General features: G+C 57.2%; 3 protein-coding genes across 3 annotated transcripts; 1 reads left to right on the top strand and 2 right to left on the bottom strand.

Annotated features, from left to right (window-relative positions):
- The first annotated feature begins 915 nt into the window (after positions 1 to 915).
- Positions 916 to 3,857, top strand: COL8A2 (collagen type VIII alpha 2 chain). The gene is made up of 2 exons (XM_032877250.1): positions 916 to 1,107; positions 1,687 to 3,857. Exons 1-2 carry the CDS (start codon positions 921 to 923, stop codon positions 3,603 to 3,605), a joined length of 2,106 nt encoding a protein of 701 aa, XP_032733141.1. The 5' UTR covers positions 916 to 920; the 3' UTR covers positions 3,606 to 3,857.
- A 3,296-nt stretch (positions 3,858 to 7,153) lies between these two features.
- LOC116879212 (ADP-ribose glycohydrolase ARH3) lies at positions 7,154 to 10,613 on the bottom strand. Its single transcript, XM_032877248.1, has 6 exons — positions 10,592 to 10,613; positions 9,777 to 9,873; positions 9,301 to 9,508; positions 9,014 to 9,198; positions 8,573 to 8,673; positions 7,154 to 7,961 (listed from the first exon to the last, which is right to left on the bottom strand). The coding sequence occupies exons 2-6, from the start codon at positions 9,842 to 9,844 to the stop codon at positions 7,669 to 7,671; spliced, it is 855 nt and encodes a 284-aa protein (XP_032733139.1). The 5' UTR covers positions 9,845 to 9,873; positions 10,592 to 10,613; the 3' UTR covers positions 7,154 to 7,668.
- A 2,897-nt stretch (positions 10,614 to 13,510) lies between these two features.
- On the bottom strand, positions 13,511 to 17,411 carry TEKT2 (tektin 2). Its single transcript, XM_032877247.1, has 10 exons — positions 17,375 to 17,411; positions 16,397 to 16,608; positions 16,190 to 16,315; positions 15,785 to 15,990; positions 14,922 to 15,065; positions 14,726 to 14,840; positions 14,452 to 14,559; positions 14,194 to 14,337; positions 13,957 to 14,036; positions 13,511 to 13,790 (listed from the first exon to the last, which is right to left on the bottom strand). Exons 2-10 carry the CDS (start codon positions 16,550 to 16,552, stop codon positions 13,577 to 13,579), a joined length of 1,293 nt encoding a protein of 430 aa, XP_032733138.1. The 5' UTR covers positions 16,553 to 16,608; positions 17,375 to 17,411; the 3' UTR covers positions 13,511 to 13,576.
- Positions 17,412 to 21,076: the final 3,665 nt, after the last annotated feature.

The raw sequence follows: 21,076 nt of genomic DNA, 5'->3' as shown, positions 1-21,076 counted from the left end.
GTCCCCACAATGGAAGGCTCAGGCTGCGTGTCCACCTCTAGTCTTCCCCACCCAGGCCTTGTTCTCGGTGCTGAGCTCCAGGCTGTGACAGGGCTAGGCAGGGACACAAAGGGGTAAGGGGTCAGCTTTCGAGAGGAGAAGGTGACAGGTCCCAGCGCCCTGAAGGATGAGTAGGAAATTGAAAGAACATCGAGGGTAGAGAAACAGCAGGGGCAAAAGCCCAGAAGTGTCAGGTTGCCTGGTGTCGGGGGCAAAGATATGCAGAGTGGAGAGGCAGAGAAGGGGGTGGTGGGTGATAGGGTTGGAGACAGGCACAGACTAGATTTTAGTCTTTACCCTTGAATCCCTACTAGGCACCACAGCCTTGATCTTGAAGGCAGAGGGGAGCCCCAGGAGGACTCATCAATGTAATGTGAAGTCAGGCAGACCTCAAGCAGACCCCAGTTCTGCTGCCCTTTGGTTTAGTTTTGTCATCTGGAAAATGGGGATGACAGAAATAATAACTTGTTCAAGGCCTGAGAGCATTAAGGGAGTTCCTGTCTCTGGCGAACTCAGCCCGCCACCCGGCAGAAAGTAGGCCCAGCACATGGTAGTGGGGCTTGTCATCCAAGGGTCTCAGAAGGGGTGCGCCAGGGCCAGATGCATGCTCTGCAGGGGGGTCTGGCTGCCAAGCCGCTGGCACGGGGGCGGCTGTCGTCCAAGGGAGAGGGTCCCGGGGGACGTGCGTGTGGATGGAGAGCCCCGGGTGGGCTTGCGGGAGCTTCAGGGTGACTCCCGCGGACTCGGACGCGGCGGGCATTGCTCGTGTACAGCACCTCCATTCGGATCTTTTGGGGAGTCCCTGGGCCTGGTGCGAAGCCACGCGGGGGCTGGTTTGACGGCTCCTCTCGGTTCCTCCCTGCAGCACGCCCGCGGACGCCATGCGGGGGGCTCTGCCGCCCCTGTCTTCGCTGCTGCTGCTGCTGCTGCTGCTGGGGTGCGGGCCGAGGGCAGCCACCGGAGGCGGGGCCGGCGGGGCCGCGGGCTACGCGCCGGTGAAGTACGTGCAGCCCATGCACAAAGGACCTGTGGGGCCGCCCTTCCGCGAGGGCAAGGGCCAGTACCTGGGTGAGCGCCTCCCCGCCCCGCAGGGGACTCGGACAGCTCCTGACCCCACACCTCCCTGCCTCCTGACCCCCCACCAGCTCCTCTCTGGCCCCCAGTCACAGCCTCTCCATCCCCACCTGAGATCTACACCCCCCCTTCCCTTTTCCTCCTGACGCTGGTCCGGAGCCTCTGACCTCGGAGCGGCCGGAAGTGGGGCGCGCCCCGCTGGCAGAGGTGGTCTTCGGCGGGGGTGGGGAGGGGGCGGGACGGAAGCCGGCGGGGTGGGGGGGCAGTGGGGCGGTGTCCAAGGAGGGCAGCTGGCGCCACCTGGCGGCCATTCCACCCCCCAGGTCGGGCAGGGATGGGAATCTCTCCAAGCTCTTGGGGAAGGCCCCGCCTGGGTATGTCGGGTAGGAGCCCCCAAGAGGGCCGTCGGACCTAAACCCCTAAACCCCATCTTCCATGAGTGCTCGGAGGGGGAGATGGAGTGTGGCCTTTATGAGGAGATGTAGTGTTGCCCCATGGGGGCGTGGGGAGATGTGACCCACGTCTCCACCGGCGGGGCCCCTGATGGCCCTTCTCTCTCTCTCTCCCTCTCAGAAATGCCTCTACCGCTGCTGCCAATGGACCTGAAAGGCGAGCCTGGGCCACCTGGGAAGCCCGGGCCTCGGGGGCCCCCTGGCCCTCCTGGCTTCCCAGGAAAACCTGGCACCGGAAAGCCAGGACTCCATGGGCAGCCTGGCCCCGCCGGGCCCCCTGGCTTCTCCCGGATGGGCAAGGCTGGTCCCCCAGGGCTCCCGGGCAAGGCTGGGCCACCAGGACAGCCAGGGCTTCAGGGCGAGCCAGGGATACGAGGGGACCAGGGTCTTCGGGGGCCCCCAGGACCTCCTGGCCTCCCTGGGCCCTCAGGCATTGCTGTCCCTGGGAAGCCAGGCCCCCAAGGGGTGCCAGGGCCCCCAGGATTCGGAGGGGAGCCAGGGCCCCAGGGGGAGCCAGGGCCCCCAGGTGATCGAGGTCTCAAGGGAGATAATGGAGTGGGTCAGCCAGGGCTACCTGGGGCCCCAGGGCAGGGGGGTGCCCCTGGACCCCCTGGCCTCCCTGGTCCAGCTGGCTTGGGCAAACCAGGTTTGGATGGGCTTCCTGGGGCCCCTGGAGATAAGGGTGAGTCGGGGCCTCCAGGAGTACCGGGACCCAGGGGGGAGCCAGGGGCTCTTGGCCCAAAAGGGCCTCCCGGGGTGGATGGTGTGGGGGTCCCAGGGGCAGCAGGGCTGCCAGGGCCACAGGGCCCAGCAGGGGCCAAAGGGGAGCCAGGAATCCGGGGGCCCCCTGGTCTGATAGGCCCCACTGGCTATGGGGTGCCAGGACTGCCAGGCCCCAAGGGGGACAGGGGCCCAGCTGGGGTCCCAGGCCACTTGGGGGACAGAGGTGAGCCCGGTGAGGATGGGGAGCCAGGGGAGCAAGGCCCACAGGGCCTTGGGGGCCCCCCAGGACTTCCAGGATCTGCAGGACTCCCTGGCAGACGTGGGCCCCCTGGGCCCAAAGGGGATACAGGGCCTGGAGGACCCCCAGGAGTGCCTGGGATTCGGGGTGACCAGGGACCTAATGGCCTGGCTGGGAAACCTGGGCCCCCAGGAGAGAGGGGACTTCCTGGGGCCCATGGGCCCCCTGGACCATCTGGGCCCAAAGGTGAGCCAGGTTTCACTGGCCGCCCTGGGGGACCAGGGGTGGCAGGAGCCCTGGGACAGAAGGGTGACTTGGGGCTCCCTGGGCAGCCAGGCCTGAGGGGCCCCTCAGGAATCCCAGGGCTCCAGGGCCCAGCTGGTCCTATCGGGCCCCAGGGACTGCCAGGCCTGAAGGGTGAACCCGGCTTGCCAGGGCCCCCAGGCGAGGGGAAAGTGGGGGAACCGGGGGTGACTGGGCCTACAGGGCCCCCTGGGGTCCCTGGTTCCCCAGGACTCACTGGCCCTCCCGGGCCTCCTGGGCCTCCCGGTCCCCCTGGCGCCCCGGGGGCCTTTGATGAGACTGGCATCGCCGGCCTGCACCTGCCCAACGGAGGCGTGGAGGGTGCTGTGCTGGGCAAGGGGGGCAAGCCACAGTTCGGACTGGGAGAGCTGTCAGCCCACGCCACGCCCGCCTTCACCGCCGTACTCACCTCACCCTTCCCCGCCTCGGGCATGCCTGTCAAGTTTGACCGGACTCTCTACAACGGCCACAGTGGCTACAACCCAGCCACCGGCATCTTCACCTGCCCTGTGGGCGGGGTCTACTACTTTGCTTACCACGTGCACGTCAAGGGCACCAACGTGTGGGTGGCCCTGTACAAGAACAACGTGCCAGCCACATACACCTACGACGAGTACAAGAAGGGCTACCTGGACCAGGCATCTGGCGGGGCTGTGCTCCAGCTGCGGCCCAACGACCAGGTCTGGGTGCAGATGCCGTCGGACCAGGCCAACGGCCTCTACTCCACTGAGTATATCCACTCCTCCTTTTCAGGGTTCTTGCTCTGCCCCACATAACACCACGGGGGCCTTGACTCCTTGGCCTCCTCCTCTTTAGTGGTAGAGAGACCTTCTCAGTTACAAGAACCTCCATTTAAAGAAAAAAACAAAAGCTGAACAGATGCGGAAGCAGAGGCGGCCGTGGCCTTGGCCCGAGGAGACTGGTTTGGTTTCTCCCTCCACGCAGGCTGAGGTGGTTTCTGGAAGAGGCCGGCCTGAGTTCCTCTCCCCCAAGTGTCTGTGCAGCGTGGCGGTTGTGGCCCCGCTGTAGGCAGGCCGCCCAGGACACTCAGCCCCACTGTCGGAGCCCCCTGCCCTCTCAGGAGTTATGGGCTCTGCTGGGTGGGGAAGGCTGCTGCTTCCCTGGGTCAGAGGGTTGAGGGGACTGAGCTCCCCATTCCGTTCCCCCAGGGAGACACAGGCCCAAGCCCTGCCCTTCCTGCTGGCCCCCAGACGGCACCTCGGATCTCGGCTGGGGCTCTTCCAGCTCCCCTGGGACTTCCAGCAGCGGATGGTGGGTCCCATGAAGAGTTTTTGCTTCCGGGGGAAGGCAAAGGTTGGGGGGCATCGAGGTGGCTAGAGTGGATACCTTGCCAGGACTGCACCCCCAGCGTGATGCTGTGGCAACAGGCCTGTCCATGGCAGGTGCAGGAGCTCAGCCCCTTCTCTGCAGGGTCCTGGAAAGGGCCAACCCCGTTTCTGCTCCAGCTGCAGCCACAGGAGCGGTGGTTTGTGACGGGAGGAGCATGGACCTGGGGCCCGATGGCAGCCTTTCACGTCTGCCTCCATCTCCCAGGCTGCTCCCACCGACTGACTCTGCTCAGCAGAAGGGCAGTCGCGCAAGCCCTTGGGGACTGACTGCCGAAGCAGGAACGGGGCAGGACCAACCAGCAGCCAACTCAAGTACCCTTCTTCTTTCACCTGCTGGGGGAGGGCTGATTTCTTCATACAAAATTGTAAGGTATCCTGCTCCCCCCCAACCCAAGTGTCCCCAAGGCAGAGAGCCTCTTTTTCGGCCCTCAGAACAAGGTACACACAAGCTCGGGGATGAAGAAGGCTCCCCCCTGCTTCTCCTTAACAAGAACCATATGGTGGGTATGTGTATCTACTAGAGGGGTTAATCTGAGGGGGCTTCCTCTCCTTCTCCCCTCTGGTTCCAATTTCCTGTTCTAAGCAGGATTAGGGCCCAGAAGGCTGAGACTCTGAGGAAAAGGGTGCCAACAATCCCCTTTGGAATGAGTTGACTCTGGATGTTTCTGCCGTTTTCCCCAAGCAGAGCACCCCCTGCAGGAAACGGGCAGGATCCCTCTCCTATCTCCTAGTTCAAGCTCAGTGGATAAAGCTGAGATTAATGCTGGGGCAAAGATGGCCACTTTCGGGGGCGGGGGGTGGGGCTCGGGGCCTCTCCCTCAGACTGCCCCAAGCCAACCCACTTCTCTGTACCAAGTGTGAACCGGGGTCATGCAGTGTGGTCTTCCACTGCTCCGATTCTGGCCAGCACCAGACTGTCCACGTTGGACACGGTGGTGGCCGAATTTTGGCTCGCTGAGCTCTGGGCCCCTGGGCGGGCCTCCTCCTAACCCACTTCTCCCAACAAAGCAGGCCCCATGACTGCTCGCTTTGTCTTTCAAAAGTGAAACCCAAAGCTGTGCGAGGGACACCTGAACAGCTTTTGGCTGGGCCTCACAGTGGATTGCTTGATCCCGGATACCCAAGAGAACTAAGGAGTCACACCAAGTCTGGTGGGGTCCTTTGCTCAGCCTCCTTCCTGGGCCAAAGCCGCCACCATCTGACCAGCTAGGGAGGGATTCCGATGGTTGAAAATTCATTACCTCTGAGGGGGAGCCCAGTGGACTAAGGAGGGCACTGGGGGAGCCAGAAAAAGAGCTGTTTCACAGAATTTAGCTTCTGCTAAGTCATTCCAGAAGCCTTTGGGGGAGGGGTGGCTGGTGTTTCCAAAATGTCTATGGGATTTTAGTTCCAGGTGTCCACTTGACTAGCTTTGATAAACGATGCCAAGTTTTAACTATGAAAACTATGGTACTTTGGTGCATTTTTATATTCTGATTCCTAGGTTGTTGTTGTTTTTTTAAGATTAAGGTTTGAATGTTTTCATTAGTAATTTCATTTCTAACTTGGTATAGGAAGCTTAGTCCTCTACATACCTATTATGTGCCCTGTGTCAGAGATTTGGGAAAAATGCACTTGGGAATCAAAAAAGGGGGTGGGGCTTCTTTTTGAAAAGAGAAACAGCAGTATTGACTGTCTGTACTGATACAACCCCAATAAAGCCTGTTGTATGAACAGCGCCACGTGGGCCTGGAGCGGTGCAGGGGGTCTCAAGCCTCTGGGGCTCTTGCTCTGCGCCTTCTCTCAAGGAGCATGCGTTGCTCCCCAGGCCCCCAGCCGGGCTACTGTCGCCATGTCAGAAAATGCTCCGTGATCCCAGGCTGCCAAGCCTCTGCACCACGGAAATGCCAAGAGGCATTTCAAGCAATCAAAGCAAGCCAGTGACTGTTGCTGGGGGAGATGCTCCAAGCTTCCCTGGAACATTCCTGCGAACTCTCGGGGTCATGGAGCATGACAGCTGGCTCAGGGTCCCACGGACCAAGTTTCAACATTTGATGGAAATTATGAATGAAATCATGAATCTTTGATCTTGAGGGTGGGGGCCAGTGCCAGGCCCACTGCTGAAGGCCAGACTCGGGGGGGCTGTCCATGGCAGAAATCACCTGCCCACAGCCTGCTCTGCTGAGCAATAAAGATCTGTCCCTGGTTCGAGGAATGGGGGCAGCAAACCTGAAACAATCCAAGCTCTGAAAAGCCCCGTGGTTTGCCCCAGCCTGGCAGGACACCATCTCAGCTGAAAGCAGACCTGCCCATCAGTCCTCGGACCTCAGGCTAGTTGCAGAGCTTGGCATGCTTCTCTCTCCACTGAGCCTGAAATGATAACTGGAGAACATCCCTAGTTGGAGCGGAGGGGTCTTCTCCCTTTCGATTTTCTTTTCTTCAAAACAAATGGTGTGTAAAACTTCCTTTCAAGCCAAGGCCTCTGACTGGGGCTCAAGATAAAGACAGGCCCACATCCTTCAGTCCACCTAGGACACCAACACGATGCACCCTCCTCACCTGAGGGTTGGCAGTCTGGTGGGAGGGGGTGCCCTTTGCCCCCTCCTACGGGGGTCCCGCTCTTTGGCCAGCTGGACGTGGGTCCTGTTTGGGGAACAACCTATAAAGAAGTCAGCCCCCGAGAACAGGGACATCTGGCTTGTTCTGCCCACTGCCTGGGTCACTCTGAATGATCTCCAACAGGAAAAAGCACTAACACATGCCTCTGCCCTTCCCGGCCAAACAGCACAGCCATTTGGAAGAACTGAAGGGATCTGCCCCCAAACCCCACACCCGTCCCTTACTGGCTCCCAGGAGAACAGATGAAGAGGTACATGGCCTGAAAAGGTCACGGGGGTACAGCGGGGGAGGAAATTCATTCAGGGCCAAGGAGAAACATGGGCACCAGTGGCAGGATTTACCAAAAACTGTTTTATTGCCGTGACTTCCATCAGAAGCTGTTGACGCGCCCCATGACAGCCAAGGGCCAGGTGTGCATCTAGATCAGCTGGATGCCAGGGCTGGTTTCCCCAACCCACGTGAACATACTATTGCCCAGGGCTCCACCCAGCCAGAGCCGTGCTTTCTGGCAGACTGGCCACATCTCAACAAGAAGTAGCAGCGCCGCTGCCAATCATTTCTGCCCCCGCTCCACCCCCCGGAATCCCACATCTTGGTAAGACAGGAAAATGCCACGGGTACCCTTCCAAAATAAAACCTGTCCTAATCCCTCCCCTCTGCCCAGGGAGCCGGGAAGGCCCCAGGCTCGGCAGCGAGCCCGGAACCCAGCACCAGGGAGGTACCAGTCCTCCACTCGCTGTCTGATCACCTCCCCCAGGACCCCGGCCCAGCCGTGTGCTCCGCCCCCGCTGCAGGATGACGGAGGCACGGACCGTGCCCAGGGAACCGCAGCATCTCGTCTGAGCTGCAGCTGGGCCGGCTGGACACGGCGGAGTCCCAGCAGCTGAGGCCCTCATGGACTCTTCTGGAAGAGACGGTGCAGGCTCTGGGCCAGGACATCTGTCTCCTCGTAGCCCTCACAACTTTGCTGCCAGCTCTCTGGCACCTGTTCCATCCCATAGTAGGCCCCAGCAATGGCCCCAGCCATGGTAGCAATGGTGTCTGTGTCCCCCCCAAGCGAGATGGAATAGATAAGAGTCCTTTGGAGGCTGTTGAAGGCAGAGGGGATCTCGGGGTCAGGCTCCATGCAGCGCAGGAAGCAGTAGATGGCAGTAGGCACAGATTCAAAGGCAGCAATGCCATTGCCTGCAGGAAAGCCAGCACATGGGGACCCCACATTCCTCCACCCTCTATGTCCCCAGCCATCTTCCCACCACTCACCCCAAGTCAATAGTCTCAGCTTCAAGCTGGGCTGTGATTCAGACCACAGGCTCTAGACTTAGACTACCCAGGTTCAAATCCTGGCTCTCCCTCCTGCTAGCATGGGAACCACGCAAGTTTCCTCACGGCTGAGATTATGGTTTCTGGGATCTGACTCCTCAGGCAGAGAGGGAATCTAGGCAGCGACTCTCTGGGCTGGTGTAGGGGTGAAATGGGCCACAGGGAGCGTGTTCCAAGGGGGGCCCAGAACACAGTACAGGTGCTCTCTAAACAAGTACCGCTTATCAACATCAACTGTAAAAACTAAGGGTCACCTGGCACTCCGGGGGTGCTCAGCGGCCAGGCTGGCGGCGCAGCAGCCCCGGAGTTAACCCCAGCAACCAGGCGTGTGTTCCCAGCCCTGCCAAGGATGGCACAGCGTGGGCTCTGCTGTCCCCACAGCCTCGGGCAAGAAATGGGACAGCAGGCCTCCCAGCTCCCATCTGTCCCTAAGCCCAGGGCTAGCCGGGGATGACGGGTTGTGAGGGTCTACCCACCTAGCTCAGACACCACCTCCTCTCTGGTGACAGAGTCCTGCTCTAGAAGAGCGCCGATCTTCTTCAGTCGGCTGGAGTAGGGACGCTCCTCCATGCCCAACCTGTGGGTCAGGGGCGAGGTTTCAGGGAGGTCGGAGCCAGCAGGGTGGAGATGGGAGGCCGGGGAAGAGGTGTGGGAGGGGGAGGCGGGAGGTGATCAGACTGACACCCAGCACAGGTGTCCTAACAAGAAGTAGGAGAGGGCTGGGGATGAGCTGCTCGTCCCAGTCTCTGGTACCCTAAGAGCCTTGACTCGGAGTCAAGGCAAAGGGGCTCCTCCCACCCCTCCTAAAAGTCTGCAATTAAAAAAAAAGGTTTCAGCCTGTGGCAATGCCAGAGGACCCCACAAGGCAGGCACACCCCCAAACACCCTTCCAGCCTGCCTCCCTCCCACATACTCACTCCCTGGCATCTGAGAGAGACTGGGCGTCACTCTCCAGCTCTTCCATGTGGCCCAGGAGTTGTTCGAGGAAATGCTCACTCGACGACTCCCCCTGCAAAGCCAGGTGCACAGCCAGGGCTTGCAGGATGGCACCGTTGTAACCCAGGGAGGAGGCGTGTGTCAGCTGGGCTGAGAGCCGGGCAAACTAGGGCAGAGGCAGTGGGAGCAAAGACGGGCTGTCACAGAACCCGGGCTGCAGAGAGGAGGGAGGGAGGGGAACGCCCAGCAGCCGGCCCGCCTGGACTACCTTCTGCACATCCTGGACACTGCTATAGGCCAGGGATATGCCGGCCACCCGCATGGCACCCCCATTGCCATAGGAGCCTTTTCCGTGAAACTGGGCCCGGGCAGGCTCAAAGACGTCACGGCACTTGGGGCTCAGGAGCTTCTTGAAGACAGTGATCACTCCAGCGCCGTAACCCCGGTCGGGCTCTTTCTTGTACTCCTGAGCAAATCTAGGAGAGAGAAGGGAGACAGGACGAGGGTTGAAAAGACATGTGTCAGGGCTGGGAGAGGAGAGCTCTGGCTGGCCTGGGAAAAGAGGAAGCCTTAGGGACTGAGGCCCATACTCCCGGTGCGGTCGGTTCTGCTCTGGGAAGCCACGCAGTGCTAGCATCGTGCCGAGAGCTGGGGCCCCAGCGCGCACCTGCAGCATCGCTCTGGCCAAGAAGTGCAGATGCTCAGCCCACCTGCTTTGCCTCCCCCCAGGTCCGCCCCCCTCACCTGTGAGCCATGTCCACCTCGTCGAAGGCCTCCTTGGCCAGCAGGGACTGCACCAGGGCCCTGGCCATGGCCGTGTCGTCTGTGTAGTACAACACTTCTGCAGGGACAGGGTGGGGGTGAGGGTGAGATCGTGCTGCAGGGTTTGAAGGTGGGGGCTCTGGCCCCCCGCTATTTTTTTTTTTTTTAAGTAAGCTCTACAACCGGGCACCTGGGTGGCTCAGTAGGTTAAGCCTCTGCCTTCAGCTCGGGTCGTGGTCTCAGGGTCCTGGGATCGAGTCCCATATCGGGCTCTCTGCTCAGTGGGGAGCCTGCTCCCCCTCCCCCGCTGCTGCATGCCTCTCTGCCTACTTGTGGTCTCTCTCTGTCAAATAAATAAATAAATTCTTAAAAAAAAAAAAAAGTAAGCTCTACAACCAATGTGGGGCTTGAACTCATGACCCTGAGACTGAGGTACATACTCTACTGACCGAACCTCCCTCTTTCTCCTCTGCCCAGTTTCCTGGGCTCCAGGCCTTGGGATTCTCAGCAATTCTTTATTCCGAGTCAGTTACGACAACCTGCTGATTTCTGAAGGCAAATCTTCTGCTCCCCTCTGACTGCTATGACCATAGCTCTCCTGCACCACACCCAACCTCCAACCCAGCCTGTATGTGCAGCCAGACAATTCTTCCTAAAAGCAGAATTCCCTTTCCTCATCTCTCTCCTGCTCAAAATCGCTGCCTGTTGCTTTCAAGATTAGGCCAAATTCACTGCCTTGGCCTTCGAAGCCCTTCCTGTTATATCCCACCGCTCCCCTCCACATCCCCAGAACCAACCTTGGAGTCTGGGACCCTCCCTCAAGCCCCGCTCCTTCTTCTGGGTGCCCAGGACTACTGCCCTGGCACTTCCGAAACAGCAACGCTGGTCCTATGGAGACTTCCCGAGTAGGCTGGAAGCCAGCAAGGGACCGGTGGCACTTGGTTTTATTGAAGGAAGAGACGGCTACAGAGAAGGAAGCACACTCCCTAGCAAGCCCCCACCCCACTCCCACTCCTCTCTGTGTACTGTAAGCCCCCAGCCCCACTTACTCCCGTTCACTCTTTCTTTTTCCCCTCTTCACTCTTTAGAGGGCTCCCATCCTGGCTTCACTAGGAAGAGGGGCCGACAGGCCTCCTACCCACAGCCACACTCTCCTGTTACCTCTTGACCAAGTGAGTTTCTCTTCCAGTCCACCCAGCCCAGCTTCCCAGTGAACTTGTTCTTCCTTCCTCTCCTCTCCCCTCCACCTCTTCCTGTGTGGTGGAGTAGCACTCATGCTCTCTTCGTTTGGTCCCTGCACTCTGCTTCCCCAGGGAGCCACTTCTCTACCCTTCTCAGCCCATGTGATTGGGGCATAAGGTTCACACAACCACTAGCCTCCTCAGATAGCACACCCTACTCGTTTGTTCAGGGATGGACAGGTGGCCAAGCCAGGCTGAGGAGATGTGGTCTGGGATTTCTGCTGGGGCTGCTGCAGACAGACTCTTCCTCTGCTGAAGCTGCTGGGGCCACCCCATGCGGAGGGTCTGCCAGAGCGAGTGAAGCCAACCTGTCAGAACAGGGATCTGAATGAGGAGGAGAGCTGGGTCTTAAGGATGTGGCTTGAGCCCCTGGATTCAGCTCCACCTGAAGCCAGACCTACCTCAGAACTTCTCAGTTATGTCAGCCAACGCATTCTCCATTTGCTTAGGCCATTATGAGCTGAGTTTTCTGCTACTTGCATCCAAAAGGTTCTAAAACACCTAAAATGTTTTTCCTTCATCTTAACATCAAAGCAAAGATGAAATTAAAAACCATCCCTCCATCCTGTCTTTGCCTCAACCACAGCTCCGGTTTCTCCTCATCATACCATCTACTCTATTTCCTTTCTCTACTTCCTCCTAAACCCACCGACACCTTACTTCCAGGTTTCAACATTCTACTGAAATGGTTTTTAAAACCCAGACTTCCCTCTCCTTAACCTCTCTGTAGCATGACACAGTGACCATCCTGAAATTCTCCCAGGTTTTGTTGCTATCCTACCCACCTGCTTCAGCTCTCATCAAACCCTTTCCAAGTCTAGCTCCTTTTGCTCCTCCAGGGTTCCGAGCTTGGCCCCTTCTTCTTACTATTCTACATGCTCTCCAAGAAACATCCTCCCCTTGACCTCAGAGATCTGGGTGAGGACCTGGCTGCGCAAGGGGGAGGAGACTGGCTTTATATACAAGGGACAGCACTGCAAAGACCTGGAGGAGAGCAAGCTGGTGAAAGAGCAGCTGAGCACAGAACACAAAGCCAAGGGTGGCCGAAGGTGAAACAGGGACTCAGGCGAGGGCCGACCAGGTAGGACATGTTAGAGAATTTGGTCTATGCTGAGAGTAAGGGAAAATCACGGCAAAGCTTCCGGCGGGGGGGGGGGGGGGGTCCGTCACGTCTCTTTCGAGATCACTCCCTGCTGCGTGGAGAATGGACTGGTGGTGCACAGGGTGGACAAGGCGCGATGCAGGGGAAAGACGCACAGGCTGCCTGCTTGCACGGCTGGAAGGACCGGCTTGCCAGGCCCGGAACCGGGGAACATTCCAGGCGAGAGAGAAGCTGGGACTCAGACTCTGACGTGCTGAGTCCGAGCTGTCCGCGGCTCCTCCAGACCCGGCCCTGGTAGCTCCGGGCAGCTTCAGCTCCGAGGCTTGTCCCTCCTGCCCCGAGGCCCCCGGGGACCCCGGCCAACGCGTCCCCACGTGCACCCGGCCCCGCCCACCTGTCCGCGCGCTCCCCGGCGAGCCCGGGTCCGGCTCCAGGCTCTGGACGTGACGCAGGACTGACGTCAGGGTGACGGTGTCGTGCGCCTCGTAGAGGGAGCCCACGCAGTCCCCGAGCAGCGCGCCAGCCAGGCAGCCTCGGAAGCGGGAGAGGGAGCGGGCCGCCCCAGCCCCCGCGCAGCCCGAAGCCGTCATCGCCGCTGCTGCCGCCGCCGCCATCCGCGCGGAGCAGTCGCCACTTCCGGTACGTCCGGCGCGCGCCGCTCGACAACGCACCCCCCCCCCCACCTCCCGCCGTCGACCCCATAGCGCCGCCCAGCGGCCCGGAGCCGCGGCACCTCTCCGCACCCACAGCGCCGCCCAGCGGCCCGGAGCTGCAGCTCCCAAGTCGTGCAGCACTGGCTTGGGCCAGGCCTCTGCTTTAGCCCCATTCTCTCCACTTGTAAATGGCTCACAGATGGGCGGGTTGGCCACTGCAGAGTCCCCGAGGCGAGAGGAGGGCCCAGAGCCAGACCATCGGACCCTGGCAGCCCTGCCCTTAAGGCCACTGTCTCCACCCCACCCCCACCCCTGTTCCTTGTGGCCTGCTCCAAGCCCACCTTCCCAATACTGTCCCAGCTCTTGGCTCCCTCAGGCCTGGGTCCCCACCCCCAAGCCCTCCCACTGTGATCCTAGCCTACCCCGCTTCCCCTGGGCTTCCCCTAGGCATCAAGAGAGCAGGCAAGGGTCCAGCTGGGGCCGAGCTGATGAGAGCTCATGGTGCTAGAGCCCAGGGGAATGTCAGCCTGGCCCAGAGAGGGGTTCCCTGAGGAGGGAGGAGGGAAGGACTCAGATTTAGAACATAGAGCTTGAGGAATGATGTTCCCCAACTTCGCCCCTCCATACACAGCAGGGCCAAGAGCCCTCTCACTCCCTGCTGACTGTGTGCAGGGATAGCAAAAAGGCATTTGGACTGAGAACCACATTTATTAGATTCATTCTCTCCATCCCCCTCCCTCTTCCATCTCCCCACAGACCCTTCCCTTATCCCTCAGCCCCTCAAGACTAGACCAGCTCCAGCTGGCAGGTTTTGAGCGGACTCAGGGTGCGGTTTGTGGTTCGGGTGAAGGTGTCCACCTCGGGCACAAACTTCTCTGCAGGTACAGTCAGCTTCCTGCGGGTGTCCATGCACTTGGTGTCCAGCAGCATGGAGTTGGCCTTGCAGTCGATGTCAGCCTGCAGCCGGGCCAGGTGCTTGTAGAGAGCATCCAGAGCATCTCTGGGGAGGAGGCATGAACAACCTATCACCCCTGTCCCATGAGGAGAGGTCAAGGCCAAACTCACTGGCCTTCAGGAAGAAAGACACCAGGGAAGCCAGCAGGCTGCAAAAGGCCCCATGGGTGGGAGGTGTCTCTCTACGCCCCCTGCCCACTCCCCAGACTTACTGGGCTTGCGCCAGCTTCTGCTTCAGGGCAGTGATGGTTGCCTCTAATTGGTGAACCTCGTCAGTGAGGCCATACTGTGCCTAGAGGCAGAGGGGTGCATTGGGAGGCCCAGATCAGTCTGTGGGCTTGGATACTGCCCTCCACCAGCACCCCTGCTTCTCCAGGGATATGTGCTGGGGGGGTGATCCAGAAGAAGCCTTAGAGGGGGGCCAGTGCCCCACAGGGGTACCCTCGCACCTGGTCCCGGCAGAGTTCCACATTGGGCCGGTAAGTTCTGGACTCTAGCCGGGTATGGCATAGCTTCAGGTTCTGTAACTTTCGGCGCAGATCCTCCTCCAGGTGCCGGATGTCCTCCTGCATCTCGGCGATCTCCTCCAAGGTCTGCAGGGACAGAGTGACTGGTCTCCACCAGCTGAGCCCACCCACCAGCTGAACCCCGGCTCTCATCCCACAGGAGGAACCCCGGGGCCCAGGGACAAAACCGAGAAGGCTCACATTCTTCTCCTGCCACCTGAGCTCACTGTACAATTTTTCCATCTCCCGCAGCCGCTTCCTGAAGGCAAATTCTGTGGCCACCCTCTGGGCTTCGAGTTCATTGTTGGTCTGAAGGACAGGATAGGCAGGCCAAGGGGAGGCTGTAAGCCTGAGGCCATCTGAGGAAATCGCTCAAGTTGGGGTGTGTGTGTGTGGTGGGACACCACGTGGCCACCGGGACCGCTCGGGCCACCAGCCGGCCCTGGAAGAGCAGGGTGTGGGAGTGGTCGGTCACCTCGGCAATGGTTAGAGCGATGGCCTCCCTCAGCTCTATGGCCCCTTTCATCTCAGCCTCTGCACGGCTCTTGTTGAACTGGCTGAAGTCGTCCCATTGCTGGAGGGTGGAGGATCTGCGAGCAGCAGGAAACACTGGGCTCAGAAGAGTATGGGCTGTGAGGCGGGGAGGAGAAACCGAGTGAAACACTTCTTACCCATTCGGGACCCGTGTGGGGTTGACCTTCAGAGAGATGTTTGGGGACTTGAGGTTGAGAGAGAGACAGCCTCTGTCAATGTCCAGTGTCTCCATTTTGTCCCGATGGTCAGAGCTGAGCTGCTGTCGGACTTCCTGCAGGAGGCTGGGGAGGGAACAGACTCGATCAGGGACCATTCCACCAAGGCCCCAGGACACAGCCCCCGTGGTCCTGAAGGGACACTGAGGGCTGGGCCAGCTGGGGTGACCGTGGAGACAAAAACTGGCAGAGCTGGAGGAGCGCCCTACAGACAGAATGCAGACCCCTGCCTGCTTGCACACGCCCCTGGGGGCACATGCATGTGTGGACTCACACATACACACTCACGAGAGGGTACCCAGGGGTGGTGACAAATGGGCTTCATCTCTCCTGCTCCTAGTCAGCTGTTAATGGCTGCCTAAAGCAGGGCGGTGGGAAGTGTTCTGAGACCGCGTCCAGGCGGTGGGAGCTATAGTCAGTCGGTGATTTCCGCGATGGGCACGGCGGGGTCAGAAGGGAGCCCGAGAGCCCGCTGCTCATTACCCATAATACATGTTTCACGTGGAAGACATGCAGCCTTGGGACGCCTGGGTGGCTCCATCGCTTAAGAGTCTGACTCTCAATTTCTTTCTGCTCGGGTCATGATCTCAGGGTTGTGGAATCGAGCCCCGCGTTGGGCTCTATGCTCAGCCCGGAGTCCACTTGTCTCTCTCCCTCTGCTCCTCCCCTTGCTTTCTCTCTTTCTCTCAAACACATAGATTTAAAAATCTTACAGAAAAAAGAAAGACAGACAGACACGCAGATTTCAAGTGCAGGTGAACGTGGAGATGATAGATCTCCCTTACCAGAGCTTCTCGAAGGCCTGGCTAATCTTCTGTTGCAAGGCCTTCTTGGTGGCATCAATGACCTCCACCTCTTTGTGCAGTTCTTCCTCCACGGGGTCCTTCACCACATCAATGTCACGCCGACTGTCCCTCAAGGTCAGGCACTCAATTGCTACATCCAGAGGCAGGTTCTTGGCCTGCAGGTTTTGCTCTGCTGACTCTTTCATCTAGAAAAGAGAGGGCACGGGACACTCGTGTGGCCATCCCCTGGGAAGCAGATCTCATCCCCACTTTACAGAGGGGCTGGTGAGTGACTCAGTGGACATGCCACCCAACACCCCCGTCAAGGGTGTGCGGACCCTGAAGGGGGGAGGGTGGGGAGGTCCTGGCCGCGGGGTCTCCCAGCTCCCTGCCCCGGCTCCCTGCCTGGGTCAGGGCGTCGATCTCAGCATCTAATTCTGTCAGACACTTGTCCAGCATCTCCTTCCAACGGTTGACAGTATCAATCCTCTCCGCCAGTCGAGTCCTATTGTCATGTTCGTCCCAAATGGTCTGGAAGAGACAAAGCCGGATAAAGAAGGTGCGGGGTTGGGGCTCTTCCTCTGCCCACCCAGTAGGGCTCTGGCCTCCAACCTGGTTGTTGGTCTCATTGCGAAGGACCCGGGCCTCCTGGCGGATCTGGTGTGAAGCATCTCGCTGCCGCTCGGCATTGGTGGACAGCAGGTGGCTGTTGATGTGCCAGTCCGGCAACCGGAAGCGCTGACTGGGCTTGACGCTCAGTGTGGCCATGGCGCAGGGGTTGATGGGTCAGAACACCCGAGGCCTGTTCCAGTCACCCACCTCCGCTGGAGAGGGAAAACAAGGCTGCAGGAGGCCACTCGGGAGATACTGTCCTAGATCAGAAACCCCCTCCAAAGTACATGCTCCTGTCCATTTTGCTCCCAGCCCCTTCCTGCAGGAGGCTGGCTCGGGAACAGCCTTGGCTTTACTTAGCTTTGTGAGAGGTGTCCACTAGGTTTCCTGCCCCCCATCCATCCACAGACACAAACTCCTGGACCCTGCTGGTCCTGGAACAGGTGAAAGGGAACAGTGGAGTCCATTGGGGTGTGTGTGTGTGTGTGTGTGTGTGTGTGTGTGTTGCCAAGCCCTTAGTGGGGCTGGGGGTTGGGGCGCTTAGCAGGAAAAATAGCCCTTAATCCAGTTTCCACCCCTACTTCCAGCGACCAAGTCTTGTGGAAACGTCTTTTCTTTGTTCGCCCCAGCTTTGGGCCAGGACCCTGAGGATCTAAGAGAAGGAGCCCTGTTCTCCAGGAAGAGAACGAGCTAGTTTTGCAGGGGACATGGGTTGGCACTAGGGAGTTGGGGGGGGGGGTTGGCTTCCTGCCCATTTGGTCGTCCTCCCTCTGCCCTCTGTGGGGGAGGAGGGGCAGGTGTGTGAGGGTCCCCACTGGGAGGAAATGGGGTCCGTCCGTCTAGGTCCCAGCCCAGCCCTCCTCTCATCTTTGAATTAATACCCCGCCGCAGGCGCCGAGAAAGGAGGAGGAAGGGGAGAAGGAGGGAGCTCGGCTTGGGCGAGAGCCCCCCACCTCCTTGCTCTTCTCTTCCTCTCACCTCCAGCCCCTCTCGCACTTCCGCTCTGCGTCCTCAGCTCCTCTGTTCGGCGCCCCTGGTTGCTAGGCACCCGCGCTCCGCCCGCGCGTTCCCGCCGCCTGGTGTTTGGTTTGGCAAGCGTGCGGCGGCGCAGGGCCGCGGGGCCCGGAGGCCCAAGGGGTAGGAAGGCGGCAGGGGTGGGGGGCTGGGGCGCCCGGAGGGGGCCAGAGGAGGAGCGCATCGAGGTGTCGCATTCACTCCATGTACATGTTAAACATTTGTTTTTTTGTTTTGTTTTTTAAAGATTTTATTTGACAGAGATCACAAGCAGGCAGAGAAGCAGGCAGAGAGTGAGGAGAAAGCAGGCTCCCCGCTGAGCAGAGAGCCCAATACGGGGCTCCATGCCAGGACCCTGGGATCATGACCTGAGCCGAAGGCAGAGGCTTTAACCCACTGAGCCACCCAGGCGCCCCTAAACATTTGTATTTTGATAGATGTTATGCATCGGCAAGGTTAAAAACAAATGCGTAATACATAGGAAAAGTAATGTCCCGCTCAGGCTCACTAATCAGCAGATATCCTTCCAGATATGTATATGTATTTAACATGATTGAACACATCCCTTGGTCCTGTTTTGCCTAACATTTGCATCCATCTGCCTGATGGCACAGAAGGAATGAGGCTTGCTTTTGGAGGGGCCACATTCCCCGGCGAGGTAAGGGGTGTTAGAAGCAAAGATCAAAATCCAGCCTTTTTTTTTTTTTTTTCTTAAGTTGTTTTTTTAAGATTATTTATTTATTTGACAGACAGAAATCACAAGTAGAAAGAGAGGAGGAAGCAGGCTCCCTGCTGAGCAGAGAGCCCCATGCGGGACTCGATCTCAAGACCCTGAGATCATGACCTGAGCCGAAGGTAGAGGCTTAACCCACTGAGCCACCCAGGCGCCCCTTGTTTTAAGTGTTTTATTTTAATTCCACTACATAAAGAGTTCTATTAGTTTCAGGTGTATAATATAGTGATTTCACATGACAAAATCTAAACTTTTTTTTTTTAAGATTTTTTTTATTTTAGAGAGAAGGCAGCACGATTAGGGAGGGCAAGAGGGAGAGGGAGCGAAGCACTGTAGGCACTAAGCCGGGAGCTGGATGGCAGGTGGATCTCATAACTTGAAATAAGGACCTGAGCCCCCGACTGAGCCACCCAGGCTCCGCCAAACCATTTTTTTTTTTTAAGAGGACGAGATAGAACTCAACCATGCCAGTACTTTTCGAGGCCTTGGGAGATGTTAAGATTTAATGTTCATAACTAATAGGAGAGGTAGGTAGGTAAAATTTTTTTAAATTTTATTTATTTGACAGAGAGAGATCATAAATAGGCAGATCATAAAAAGGCACTATCCCCTTTTTCGCGGGCAACTGAAGAGATTGGCGGTGCAGAAAGGCAGGGATGGGAACCCAGGTCCCACCTTCTCTCGGTGACGACTCCACACTGCCTCTAGTGGTGGCTCTGGAAACCCAGAGGACTGCTCTTCCCCGCAGGCTGGCCTGGGCCTCTTGTGAGGACCGTGCGGAACGTAGGAGGTGGTCTTATCCGTGAGAGAAGGGAGGAACGTGCCCAGCGTCACATAACTAAGTGCTGCCTTCTCTCTAAAATAGGGGGCTCGATCCCAGGACCCCGGGGTCATGACCCCAGCCGAAGGCAGAGGCCTAACCCACTGAGCCACCCAGGCGCCAGAGCAGTAAATAAATATGGCAGAATGGTGGTGGCTTTGGCATGTATCTGTGGCTATGGTGGTGGGCTTGCTGTTCACCACTCATGACGTTCCTGCACATCCTGGCCGGGGGAAGAAGATATTAGAAGAAAACATCAGGCAGCTGATGGATTGGACCAAGAAAAACAGAGTGATAAGAACTAGTGATGCCGTGTTCTATCATTTTTGTAACAGAAACACCAAGAAACGTCTCTGTTATTGTGATGTTTACCACTGAAGAAGTTTAGATCATGTGTAATATGCAAAAATGCCTGGATGCCTGAGTAGCTCAGTGGGTTAAGCCTCTGCCTTCAGGGTCATGATCTCGTGGTCCTGGGATGGAGCCCCACCTTGGCCTCTCTGCTTAGTGGGGAGTCTGCTTCTCCGTCTCACTCTCCTTCTGTGCTTTCCCTCGCTCTCTCTCGCCGAAACAAATAAAATCTTTTAAAAATATGCAAAAGTGTGGCTGAAGAATTTCAGATCTTGACAAATTCCTGGCAGCATTCCAGCGCATTCACCAACAAGGTATTTTTTGTGATGATGGATTACTATGAAAGCCCCGAGGCCTTTCAGACACACCAGTTGAGGTCAGTTCCAAGTGTCCTTCACTTCTCTGCTAAGAGGAAATTTATGTCAGATGACCTTGACCATTTGGAGGGAAGGGCTATCACAGCTGAGCAGATGTCTGGATGGGTAGCTGAGAGAACTGAGAGAAGAGAGACCACCATCAGCATCAGACACTCTACAGATTACCACGACCCCTTCAAGCTCGGGATATTTTTGGCTCTTATTGGTGGACTTGTGTATTTATGGAAATGGAATAGAAAATGCATTTTTAAATAGTTTTTTTTTTTAATTTTATTTATTTATTTGACAGAGAGAGATCATAAATAGGCAGAGAGGCAGACAGAGAGAGGAGGAAGCAGGCTCCCCGCTGAGCAGAGAGCCCGATGCGGGGCTCGATCCCAGGACACCGGGATCAGGACCTGAGCTGAAGGCAGAGGCTTTAACCCACTGAGCCACCCAGGTGCCCCAGAAAATGCATTTTTAACAAAAACTTGTGGGCAGTTTTAGCTCTGTCTTTTGTGATCGTGGTGACATCTGGTCAAATGCAGACTTATATAAAAAGAGCCCCATATGCTCAAAGGGATCCTCCAACAGGACATATGCACCATATTCATGCAGTGGGTTACTCTGTTTGCCCCAGAAATATATATCATTTTTCTGTTTAATGTATGCATTATCCTGGGAATAGTGCTCATAGCTAAAGCAGCCACGTGTTGCTTGAACATTATACAGAGGAAGATAATGATCTTGATGACACGGGTCTAGTTGTGGTTTCTTCAGTTGGCTGCTTAATTTTTGTCTTCAGAGTTAAAGAACCTAAGTATCCATTCAGCATTCTCATCGTTTTTTTTTTTTCTCATCGGTTTTAAAGGATTCTAGAAATATAGACAGTGAAGCGAGACATTTCTTAAAATGTGAAAAAATGTGAAGAAAAAACATGAAAGTGAAGGAGAACTCGTAACTTTTTTTTTTTTTTTTTTTTTTTTAAGTGATTGAGATTTAGCCACAGGAGACATGGAGTGCTTTGGCAACAACAAGCCATTTTCTCCCAAAATCTGTGAAGTATGGTAATATGTATCTTCTCTGTTCTCAATTTTCTCCTCCCTGTAAGTGTCAGAGATTACCTAATTTAGTGAATTCCAATGATTCAGATACTCAGAGAAGTACAACTTCTATTCAGTCAGAACAATGTTTCAAAGTATTCTGTTAGTTGGTCAGCTGATCTTATTCTAATGTGAAAAATAATACCTTAATAAGGTACCCCACATCTAGCTACCGAGGATAACTATATTGCCTCTCCTGGAGGTGTATTTTGCTCAGCCAACTTTGTGTGTTGTCTTTTTTTTTTTTTTTTCTTTAAGATTTTATTTGTCAGAGAGAGAGCACACAAGCAGGGGGAGGAGCAG

This window comes from Lontra canadensis, unplaced genomic scaffold (assembly GCF_010015895.1).
Source record: "Lontra canadensis isolate GAN:19392208 unplaced genomic scaffold, GSC_riverotter_1.0 scaffold60, whole genome shotgun sequence".
NCBI classification, from domain to species: domain Eukaryota; kingdom Metazoa; phylum Chordata; class Mammalia; order Carnivora; family Mustelidae; genus Lontra; species Lontra canadensis.
The sequence above is the reverse complement of the archived record's forward strand: the minus strand, read 5'-3'. Positions and strand labels throughout refer to the sequence as shown.